Raw genomic sequence first — 12732 nt, 5'->3', positions numbered from 1 at the left:
ACTGTGGTGAGGAAGACAGAGACTTTTAAGTCTGTTTTATCCATATTGCAATAATTGGCAATAGAAGACCCATATTTTCAGTTTTAAGTGTCTTAGGTTATACACCGTTTGTATTAAGCAATAATTATGCAATTATATACACAATAAACAAACAAAAGTCTGCAAGGACTCATTTTAAAATATCTATCTTTGAGTTAGTTTTGTAATTTAGTATATTTATGTGGTCCTTCTAACACAAGAAATTATAATGGATTATTTAAAATTTATTATAAACAGAGTCTGACCAATAGCAGAAAGTCTTTTAATATTGGGATCTTAGCTAAAGTATGTTTGCAATATGAAGTAATTAATAGAATTCTTGACAGGCTGGGCAAACCAGAAATACCCTAAGAAATAACAAAATGTTATGTTACAGAGCACATTAAAATGTGCTCACATTCATTTCAGTATCCTGCGTTACTTACAAAATTATAAATATATTTGATTTGCAGCCTGAGATCTCTTAATTCTTACTCTAAAGATATTGCTAATGTGTTGAAAGGTTTTGATTTGTTTGCCTTTCTCTCCTTTCCCCCATCTCATGTATTCATTCAAGAAAACATAGGACAGTAGAGTGAAGGATGGTTTCCTGATTGTCTGTACTTTAGCATTGACATTTACAGATTCTTACCAGAAATGAAAATGTTTATAATTTCTTCAAAAATACAGATTCTAGATCATTGACTAAGTAGGTACAGAATCAACATAGTACTTTTCTGAGACAAGACTAACATGACATGATACAAGACACAATAAAAATAAAATTGATGATGTCACTTCATCATCTGATCATCTTCCTAAAGTGAAGGAAATTCTGTGCTTTTCTGAGGCATTTTTTTTCTTAATTTTAACTGATTATTAAGTTGTAGAGCTGCACTATGTATTTACAGAGTAGTACTGGCCTTGATTTGAATTTCACTGAAATAAACATTAATTTTTAACCTGTAGTGAAAATTTTATTTTACCTGAATTAGCTTTCAAGAGTTCAGTGAACCTTGGAGCCTTGATGTATTTTCATTTTTATAATGAAAGTTTCAATCTTTTTTGCTTGGTTTTTTTTTAACCGTTATGTCCCTGATATTCTTACGCATGCTGTGAGTTAGAGGATAAATTCCCATGTAGCAGATGATGGCTCCATGGCTTATATTTAAGTCATAAACGATCTCTTGTAACTGTTGCCAATGATGATAGGGCTGACACTGTGTATAAATAGTTGCATATAGAAGCAATTTATTGTTTTGCACTCATAAAGAATGTTTTTGTATTGGGTTTTTTCATTACTTTTTCTATAACCCTCAGCATTGTACAGCTATGCTTTTTTGGAAGTATGTGTCGTTTGATTTTGTTGTGTCTCCAAACTCTCTTAAGTAATCACTTTTTTATATACTAGAAAGCCAATTATTAATGCATGTCTGCAGAGCTATAATACTTTTATTATTGTAGTGCTTAGAAATGCCAAATATAATTAGACTCCTCTCCAATGTTAGGCACTTCATAAATATGTTTATTGGATACCGGTATAGTATTTCACATGGGTTTTGTACTATAATATATCTTTGTGGCAACTTTGTTATGAATGTGCTAAAAGGGTAGTCATACTTGAAGATCAGGGACATCATTCTCATCTCACTTTGGTTTTATGCCAGTAAAAACTCAATAGAGTATTCCAGATTCATATCACTATCACTTCTGATATCTATAGTCATAACTAACATTCAAATTGAACTCTTGTATCAGTATAGAAAATACAACTCTGCAAATATCCATTGAATATACAGAGGGGTCGGCTTTGAAAGTCAAATCCCAAAATCATAGCCTTAATCACACTCATATTTTTCTTGCCTAGTTGCATAATTAGTAACTTTATATCAAGCAAAATATTTGATGTGAAATATTAGGATTTGAGGGCTTTTGTAGTAGAATTTAACAAAAGGAGAGTTAAATTCACCTTATTGCATGAGAAAGGCAGTCATCTGCTTGTTGTCCAGTAGTTCAGTCAGTATAGTTCTCTTCCAGATGATTATAAATATCTTACAGAAACACCACGATTCATCTTCCAGTTGTGTATTTTCTATCCATATTTCTCACATTTTATCAGAGTGCTGTCATCAATAAGCTACAGAGCGTTTGGAATTTGTATAGGGTATTGGGTTTCTGTTCCTCCTGTTCATCATCAACTTGATATAAATAACCACTGATGCAGAGACCAGGATTCAGGTGTTCAGCTTCATGAGGGGTCAGCCTATATAGCTAGAGAGCCATTCTAGGTTTCTATGCAGGTTTTGGCTGGGCTAGAGTTAATTTTCTTCATACTTAGTGTGGGACTGTGTTTTGGATTGGTGCTGGAAACAGCGTTAGTAATTCAGGGATGTTTTAGTTATTGCCGAGCAGTGCTTACACAGAGCCAAGGCTTTTTCTGCTCCTCACCCCACCCCACCAGTGAGCAGACTGGGAGTGCACAAAACGCTGACCCAGCTGACCAAAGGGATGTTCCATACCATATAGCATCATGTTCAGCAACAAAAGGAGAAGGTTGGCCAGGGGCCACTGCTTGAGAAGATTGGTCAGTTGATGGTGAGCAATTATTTTAATGTACATCCCTTGTCTTTCTTGGGGTTTATTTCTCTCTTTTTGTTATTTTCCTTTTTATAACAAGATTATTATTATGATAATAACAATAAATTTTATTTCAGTTATTAAACTGTACTTATCTTAACCCACCAGTTTTCTCACATCTGGTTTTCCAGTTCTCTCCCCCCCCTCCTGCTGGGGGTGTGGGAGGGAGTAAGCAAGCAACTGTGTGGTGCTTAGTTGCTGGCTGGGGTTAAACCACAACAGCTTCTATGGCTTATTGTGTTCCACACAAAGAGAGGTAAAGGAATAACTCTTTTGGATCATCTGAAACAGTGTGGCCAGCAGGACAAGGGAAGGGATTGTCCCCCTGTACTCAGCACTGGTGAGGCTGCACTTCAAATACTGTGTTCAGTTTTGGGGCCCCTCACTGTAAGAAAAACACGGAGGTGCTGGAGTGTGTCCAGAGAAGGACAACAAAGCTGGTGAAAGGTCTAGAGCACAAGTGCTATGAGGACTGGCTGAGGGAACTGGGGTTTAACCCGGAGAAAAAGAGGCTGAGGGGAGACCTTATCACTCTTTATAACTACCTGAAAGGAGGTTGTAGACTGGTAAATCTTCTAGATACCAAGCAATAGGAAGAGAGGAAATGGCCTCAAGTTATGCCCGGAAAGATTTCTTCACTGAAAGGGTGGTCAAGCATTGGAACAATCTGCCCAGGGACATGGTGGAATCACCATTCATGGAGGTTTTTAAAAAAGCATGTAGATGTGGTGCTTACGGACATGGTTTAGTGGTGGTCTTGGCAGTGGTACATTAATGGTTGGACTTAATGGTGATCTTAAAGGTCATCTGCAACTTGGATGATTCTGTGATTCTGTAATTCTATGTTAAGACTCCAGTAAGTCAGATATTTTCTTAACAGGTAGAGACATATATTCTTTTAAGCCCCATGAGAGCTACCTGGCACGGATGCCAGATGTTACACTCGACAAATGGGTTTTGTAGTTGCAGAGGTGGGGTTTGCTCAATCACTCTGTTGAAAGCCTTCTGACTCGTAGGATGTAGATAATGAGAATTGTTCTCCTTCGTAGTTGGAGGTTTCAAATCTGTTCATTTGCAATCTCCCTCCTAACCTCTGTTTTGATGTTGCCGAGTACTTCCTACCCTAACTAAAAAAAAAAAAAAAAAAAAAAAAAAAAGGGCAGAAAAAACAAAAATTACTTTTATTTCCATAGTCTCTAGATAGGTTCTGATGCTCAATAAAGTCGAACTCACAAAAAGATATGGTTATCTAGAGTCTAATCAAATAGGAATTCTTTTCACTAAATACCTTTGAGAATATCATCCTGGTGTGCCTAAGGTGAGAGAAAGCATATGAAGGTGAGAGATGAACTGAGCTTTTCCACGCACTTTTACCATTCCTTTAACCTCAAGATATATCTTCTCAAATACTTTAGCAGTTAATTTTAATAGATACTGACAGCACAGACTTTTTTTCTGTTGTTGTATATTCTTATTTCAAGATACTGCAGAGAAGTGAGGATAGATGGTCAGCTATTACAGCATATTCACAGTTATAGATCTTAACTGGCTTTCCATCTGGCATGGATCAACCATTTTGCAGTACTGCCAAGTTTTTCAAACCTCTTTTCGGGTAGGAAGATGGTTGCTCTACATTAGCTGTTGTTTCACATAAGCAAAAGCATTCTCTGTGCTGGTAGATTTATGGTTAAGGTGGCTGCAGAAATGTTCCCACCATCAGCATATAATGGATACTTTGTCAGTAAGCAATTTGCCTCCGTTCACCGAGATGCAATTATCAGCTTTGTTGTGCTAAAGACATTTTTGAGTGCTTCATGGAGCTGTAGTGTTTCTTGCTTGTGTGCATGTGACAGTAGGGTATCTGCAGTCTGATGCAAGTAGATGCTTCATACAGTTCTGTACTGGTTTTGGCTGGGATAGAGTTAATTTTCTTCATAGTAGCTTGTATGGTACTGTGTTTCGGGTTTGTGCTGGGAACAGTGTTAATAACAGAGATCTTTTAGTCATTGCTGAGCAGAGCTTACACAGAGCCAAGGCCTTTCCTGCTCTCCACACTGCCCCGCCAGTGAGTAGACTGGGTGTGCACAAGAAGTTGGTAGGAAACACAGCTTGGACAGCTGACCCCAGCTGACCAAAGGGATATCACATGCCATATGACTTCATGCTCAGCAATAAAACTCAGGGGGAGAAGGAGGAAAGGGGGAACATTTGGAGTTACGGTGGGTTTTTTCCCAAGTAACTGTTACACGTGATGGAGCCCTGCTTTCCTGAAGATGACTGAACACCTGCCTACCAATGAGAAGTTGTGAATGAACTTCTTATTTTGCTTTGCTTGCTCATGAAGCTTTTGCTTTCCCTATTAAACTGTCTTTGTCTCAGCCTATGAGTTTTCTCTACTTTTACTCTTCTGCTTCTTTTCCCCATCTCACTGCAAGGGGACTGACTAGTGAGCAGCTCAGTGAGGCTGAATTGCCTACTGGGATTAAACCATGACAAAATCAAAGATCATTTAGAGTTTCCTTTCAGACTTCTCTAAATCTGGCCTTATCTGTGTACTAGTGATTGCAGAGGATGTATAGCTGTCCTCTATAGAAGGGATAACCCTTGCAAGCTTGGTGAGACCATTTGTGTCTGCAGTGCTATGGCTCTCTTTGATAGTGTTATTGCAGCAGTAATAGCATGCATCAGTTTTGCTACTCTGAAAACATTCCTTTGCTCAGGCTGTTTAGATTAACTGCAGTATAATCCAGGTCAGTATCAAAATTCTTGCAGGAGAACCATTTATACTGTACTTCGTTATTCTCAATAAATAATCACAGTAGTGATACTTAATTCATCCTTTGCATTTTATGAGCTTCTAAGTGTGCAGTTTTGGGCACAGAGTACATAGGATCGAGATTTCTTAATTACCGTGTTTTAACAGATTGTCCATGATTGCTGCTGGGTCACTTCAGTTTTCCGAACTGTGGAAAAGAGTAAATGTAATCTCAGTGCATAAAAGCATGTGTGTGGGGCAGGGAGGGTAACTTCATACAGGCATTCCCTCTGTGTCTCTTTTTGTGGGTTAAGTCATGCGTAAAGGTACTTAAATCCATATAAGACTGTCTGAAGAAATGACTAGCAACAGCTAAACTTGAAAAAGAAAAAAAATTGAGTTAAAAAAAATCTGGCATATCTGTGCAAAACTCTCTTACTAATTAAGCATCTCTTTATAAGCATCAGAGGAAGTAATTCCTTAAAAAAAATAGGAAATATAGTACTTTCCTTATGACTAAATGTTCTGACTGGATTTCTAAATCCTTATCTTCCAGCTCTCATAGCAGTTTTCAGGGCAGAAGTATATAAAGATGCTAGACTTAAATGTCTAGTGAGTATATGACAACATAAAAACACCAATACAGGTTTAGGTATCCTGGCTGGAAGAGTAACTTAAAAAGAAAATGCAAAACAATACACTCAGACTAAAATAAATATTAGCCTTAACCTTTGAATTGCTGTACAGGTTCAAACTGTGATTTTAAATATATTCTGTTTGGCCACTTCACCACTCCAAAGCCAGCAATGAAACGCTGGAGAAGAAGAGGTGGCAGGGGATGACCCCGTGTCAAGCTGGAGCGGTTCCCTTGAGGGCTGAAGTACTGGGATCTCAATTACTGGCCTCCTAACAGCTGAGATTTAAATTTTAAAAAAAGAAAATTCTTCATGGTGAACTCTTTTGCAGCTGATGAGGGTATCTCATGCTGCAGTCCTGACCTGCAACACCTATTAGCCTGCCATTTTTCTTTGATACTGCTATTCACCAGCTTTGTGAAGCTGTAGGGAATGAAGCAAGCACTGGCATTGCTCTCTCCTGGCTCTGCAGCACATGGTGTGGAAGGCAGCCTAGGAGATTGACAGAGAAAGGGTTAAAGTGCTCTGTGTTTTGCACTTGGTAACTAACCTTCCAGCCAAGGGGGAATTGTTCTCCTTTCATTGAAGTTCTTCAATCTCTTTGCATTACTTTTGGTGCTGTATAACATTTTAAAAGCTCCCAGACTGACAGACATGGCCGGAGGCAGAGCTCCGCTGGGAGAGCTGTAATGTACAGAGCCTCCTCGGCAAAGAGCAGTGGTATAGCAGTTAAATTGAATACAGTATGAAGCAGTGCAGACTATCCCAGAACTTTTTTATGTCATTTTTTTCCAGCTTGCATCTATGGCTGGGTAATTCAGAAAGGTGCTTTGAGTTCTTTGTTCGGTTTTGTTTTTGTTTTTTTTTTTTTCCCCTGTGTTTCATGATTACTATGATTTTGCCGTAAAAACTAGGCATGCACCCTGCAACTGTGGATCAAGAAAGGCACAGGAGTTTGAAAGTCTTGGAACTGAATTATGGCTGAACACAGTCTGAACCTAATGTTATATACCACTGAATGCATTGAAGACAGAAGCACAAAAAGTCATGTGAACTGTTAAATTAAAAAAGCTGCTAATAGAAATACGTATCAAATATAATAATATTGAGTGCAGCTCTCTATTGTGGTAGGGTCCTATATTAAAGTTTCTTTGCTGAAATAAAATATATAAAGTACAAATGGTAATGCAAGTGGAAGTTTGCGCTCATTGTACCTTAGAATATTTTCCTTTAGATGAAAAAAAAATAAATTGAAATGTCTTCAACACAAAAGTTTTTTTTGCTTGTTGTTTGGGGTTTTTTAAGGATTATGAGCAGATAGGAGTTCTTCCTTCATTTTGAATCCTTTCTGAAGGTAGCATTAAAATACTCATTTGCACTAGATTCCTTTTCACCACAGTTTTTTACTTTCTTTTTTGGTAAGACCTAGAATAGCCTTTCTAATCAGAACGGAAAATCTCACCCTAAATTTAGAAAAGGGAGTGCAGTTATTTTTCTAGGGTGGTGGTTTTTTTCTTCAAAACCTGTTAGATTTTCCAGGTTCCCAATTGTAAATCGTTTCTATTTAGATACTTCAGCATGCACCTAACAAATAAGATTTTCTACATTTTTTATTGTTATGGATAGTAACAATATTATTTATAAGGAAAATATAATCTTTGGCGCTATTTGAAAATGAAAAATATATATGGTTAGGTACTTTACTGTTTCTTCTTTTCTAAGGTCTATATCATGCCATTGATTTTTAAGCAGAACTCTCATTGATTTGGTAGAAGCTTCTGCTTAAAAATCAATAACACAATATGGCCTTAACAAAGTGGTGAATTCCATAGTGATATAAATTGTATTTTTGTTTTAAAAATGTAAAATGCATCCATCTTAAATCCTACAAGTAGTATTTCTTGCACAGACAAACAGCAGGCCATAGAATAAACCCCAGGATGCCTTTCTGGCAGAGACAACAAGCAAAGCATTCCTGCCCTAGACAGTAGGGTGAAGAGTGGGTCTTCTCTTCTCCAATATTTTCTGTGTAAATCCAGAATAAATAATTTTTACATCACTGATGGATAACAGTTTTGTCTGATAACTGGGTCATAAAGCAAAGGCTATGGCCCTGTCCTCAGACAGACATAAAGGTAATGCTAAGCAGAGCAAGAATGAGCTATTCCTGTAATAACTAGAATGTTCTAGAGCAGCTCTGTGCTGCAATCAAAATAGCAATCTTTGAAAACTGTGATTCCTAATCTTTTTCTCTGTCTCTAGAAACTAACTAGGTGTGAGAATTTTGATGAACGCTTCAATGTAATTTTATGTAATTTGATGTTGCCATGTAAATCTCTTTTATAGGTCCCTTTAGATGGAATTTAATGCGGCAAAAACCTTGTCATCAGAAGGATTAATGCCTGCATTAGCATTTCCGCAATAAAATCAGAAGCTAAGTGGTGGAGGCCACAGACACCTCAAACCTGGATTCCTCTGCTCTGCATTAAGTGCTGGAGTTTTTATTACTTGCTGTAGGGAAGCCGTTGCCAATGCTTACAAGGAACTGCTTATCCCTGCTTCTCTGGGTCCTGTTTGATGGAGGTCTCCTGACGCCACTGCATCCACAACCACAACAAACTTTAGAAGCAGAGCCAAGAGATAATGTTGTCCCAGTGCCAGGGAGGAGGTCATCTGCTCAGCGAGTCAAACGAGGCTGGGTGTGGAATCAATTTTTTGTGCTGGAGGAGTACATGGGCTCCGAACCTCAGTATGTGGGAAAGGTAATTTTTTACTCTTTCTTTAAAAGTTGAATTAACAGAGACAAATAGTAAAATGTGCTATAAAGGTGTACCTATTTCTGGTGGGGCAATTCTTCAACTGACAGGAGTTCCTTCTGTTCATCCCCTTTACCATTCCACCTCTCATATATCCACTATAGATTTTATTATTATTTTTAGTGCACAAAATTATAATATTTACTTTCAACCTTTCTATGTTTGTCTTATTTCATTATCCTTGGTTTTGGAATAAAGCAAAAAAACAAACAAAAACAAAAAAAAAGAGGGGGGAGTTCTGAAATAAGTTTGTGGTGCACAAATAACTTTAATTGAATCTGCTGTAATAGCACATTTGATTTTTAGCAAAAAATGTTGGACTGATATCAGAAATAAGATTTCAACCAGAAATCTGTAGCCCAGAATGCACAGTCATTTCTGTGATTGGTATGGTTACTCCAAGTCCATTTTCAACTAACAGAGATACCTGCTTTTTTCTCTTCTGTCTTATGCCTTAGCATCATTTGCTTTTATTTCTGATTGTTCAGATTGTTTTCAAGTATTTCAAATATGTTTTATTGCTTTTTAATTCAAACTGTTGCATTATAGCTTTTATACTCTGTGTGCAGACATGCACATTCACACATGCAGAGAATTTATGCAATTCTCTCTCTCATTATATGACCGTTTCTGTAATAAGGCATAAGTAATTTGATAGCCAACTGTTCAAGGGGTGTGTGAGGTGAATTTAAATAACAGATTTTTCAGAAAGGAAAGCTGAAAGTGAGACCTGAAGAAAAAAGTAGCACAGTATATAATTGGATGCTATGTATGAATTTAAATAAAGGCCCTTACTCAATGAAAATAAGAGGTCAGGGATTCATTGCCTGAGTCCCCAGATGCCACTTCCCTACACAGTAAAACAGCAAAAGACTACATGTGGTTCACTAGATGATTTGACAAACCACCCAAAAATGTATTTAGATATTACACATGTAGGCATTAGTGTTAAGCACTGAAACATACTAGTCAAAACAATTTACAAAGGTGTATGTTTATATCACAGAGATAATATAAAGAGTTTGTTTTACAGTCTGAAGGGGGATCCCATAATGAAACGTTTTATCTTTCTGACACCCAGTTGATGCAAATTTACACTTTTTCTAACACATACCTTTGTTCTCGCCACTAGCTAAAGATGTACAGACTCTAATCACATTCGGTGGTGTAACACAGACAACATGATTGCTATGCTTTTTACCTCAGAAGACAGAGATGTTATTGCTGCACCCCTGTAATTCATTAATCTTTATTCCTTTATGCAAGATAGTAAGACAGCACTTTTCAAAAATTAGGAAAGATCTAATTGCAGCGTAGAACAAGCTGTAGTGATGTTTCTTGGTAAAACATCGTATACCTCTGTTACCTAGTAAATAAAATAGAATATGGAAGGATCTTGGTGATGAAAGACAAAATAAATTAGGATGTTTAATTAGTACATCAATAACATTAAGTCAAAAAATCTGCTTCCCAAATATACAATTCATAGCAGGTGATATTTTTTCAACAGTGTTCATTACCTGCTAAATATCCTTTGGATGCTTATTAGAACTTATTTTATCTATATAAACTATTTGCTTCAATATACCAGAAAAAGGAACCTGACAGGTTGTGAATGTCATCTTTGCCTAATCTTTTAAGAAAAAAGCCAATCCCCAAACCCCCCAAACCCAAAACTACGAAAAACCCCAAGATAGAGATGTTAGCTTTTCCTCCTTATATTCCACAAAGCTCTCAAAGAAGGTAGAGAACTGAATGGGAGAACTTCTTTAGAGAAATTGTGCCTTTAAATACAGACAATTAAAGCCATGCTTTAATTTAGTATAAATTTAATAGCCATGCTATAATTTAATATCAATCCAAACCATTGTGAACATACTGAAATGTACTCAACAGTGGATATTCAAGATACTTAGATCTTATGTAATTTTTAAAAATCACATAAAATTTTTAAGGTTGGATACACAAATTGAGTTCTGGATTGACTACAGAAATAATTTGATTTATATTTACCATAATTTAGCTTTATTCCAAAATCATTTATTTTAAAAGTCATTATTTTTATACTACTACTGTGCTATATTTTAAAGTGATATTATGTATATGATAAAGTGCAGGATATTTCATATGACCTGAAATCACAGGTCTCTTGTCATCTTCTTCCAGCCATTGTAGCCAGACTTGATATAGGGACATGCACATTGGCGTTTATATTGCTTATTGTAGAATTGCTGCATTAATAATGTCACAGTAATTTATAAACAGGAGTTTAATGTGTCTATTAAATCAGCTGACAATTTCACTGCACGGTTAGGGGAGAGTAGTTAATTTTGGGAGCCACCTGTAAAAGAACACAGATTTGCAGCAACAATGTCAGCTCTTATTGACCAATGCGCTTAATTCCTTTTATGTACGTTTTTAGAAGACTATCTCAAGAAGTGTCAGATTGCAAATCAAAATATAGTTTAGAAACTGATGGGGATTAGTCTAGCTCACAGTTAGAGATCTGGAAATAGTGCTTCATGTTGACACATTAAAAGCATTTAACCTGAATATTAAATCGAAGTTTGGAAATCGCGTGATATGTAAGAGCCATAAAAATCCATCAGATTACCAAACAAAAGATAGCTCCCTTTAGTAGAGAGGCATGTAAGCAGGCCCAGGCTAAAAAGCAGAACTGGAATATGGTGTTGCCATGTGACTCATGAAAACTGAAGGGATGCTAGAAGGCTTGTAAAATAAGGCTTGCTCATGTACTTACTTGGCTGTGTTTTATGTTTCTTCCCAATACTGTGAAGCTCCAGAAGGCCAGGTGAAGTGCCACATGTGTGGAATCAGATAAAAAGGTTCATAATTCTTTTTTTCGTGCCAAAGCTCAGTCCTCACTGAATGGTGAGATAAATTACCTGAGTATCAGATCCTCAAGCATGGCCATATCCCAAAAAAGTTTCTAACTACTAACAAGGTAGCAGTTTTATTTGCCCTTATGCAGGGTTAGCTCAAGGGGGTGCAACCCCACCAGAATATTATAAATCTTGTTGCAACCTGTCTTGCTTGGTGTGTTTCAATAGTGGCATGCAGAGGCAGCATAAGAAAATGAAAGTCCAAGAGAACAAAATAGGCAAGAACAGTGCAGGTTCTTCATTATTGAGATAATGCTAGCAAAAGTTTTAATTGTCGTACATGTAGCATGCTTGGATTTATATATGTGTCTTTGTGTTCCTAGTGTGTAAACACATTACATCTTTCTTGTGTTGCACACCTGTACAGTTGCTTAGTAAGGATTTTTGCTGGCTGTCCTTAAGCTTGCAGAGACAGGCGTGTGGCAACTCCTACTGAACACTGGCTTGGTACATAGGAAAGGATTGCGAAGTCCTCTTTGAGATAACGGCCATTTCTGTTCTGTTTTCCAGTGTGCAAGAATCAAAATATTCTCAGCTTACTAGGTAGTATCTTGCTAATGAATAACCGATATCTTTTCCAACATTTTGTTCTTCAAACCTGCACTACATTATACATGCTCACATGCAACCTACAACAGATAATTTTTTTGTTGTGATCCCTGCCAGCTGAAAAATGTAGTAGTCACTACTGTCCTGTGGCACTACAGGGTGCACATAACAATATGGTATTTTTCATCTGACACAGTCCTGAGAAAGCCTCATCATCTTCACAGGTTTCCCCATATATCAAGGCAGAAACAGTTCTGATCTGGAGGAAGCAGAGCTCTATATCTGTGACCAGAACAGAATGCTTTTCTGAAACCTAGTAATTTATCCTCTACTTCTGAAATATGAGCATAGAATTCATTTATGCATTTTTTTAGTGGACAGTTTTCAATATAGTGAAATTAATGTTGACCACCTTCCAC

At 37.0% G+C, this 12732-nt stretch overlaps 1 protein-coding gene across 4 annotated transcripts in view; it reads left to right on the top strand.

Annotated features, from left to right (window-relative positions):
- The window catches only part of CDH12 (cadherin 12), a 220895-nt gene that overhangs the window by 57581 nt on the left and 150582 nt on the right, over window positions 1-12732 (top strand). For all 4 annotated transcript variants that reach the window (XR_005827124.1, XM_040588449.1, XM_040588450.1 and 1 more), the window contains one exon: window positions 8392-8807. Coding sequence is in view for 3 of the 4 variants with exons in the window: in XM_040588449.1 (XP_040444383.1) it covers window positions 8577-8807 (231 nt within the window). In the remaining variant the exon portion in view is untranslated. The remainder of the gene's footprint in view (window positions 1-8391; window positions 8808-12732) is intronic.

The sequence above is a fragment of the Falco naumanni genome, chromosome 3, assembly GCF_017639655.2.
Source record: "Falco naumanni isolate bFalNau1 chromosome 3, bFalNau1.pat, whole genome shotgun sequence".
In the NCBI taxonomy this organism is placed as follows: Eukaryota; Metazoa; Chordata; class Aves; order Falconiformes; family Falconidae; genus Falco; species Falco naumanni.
Note: the sequence above shows the minus strand (reverse complement) of the source record. Positions and strands in the feature narration are given on the sequence as shown.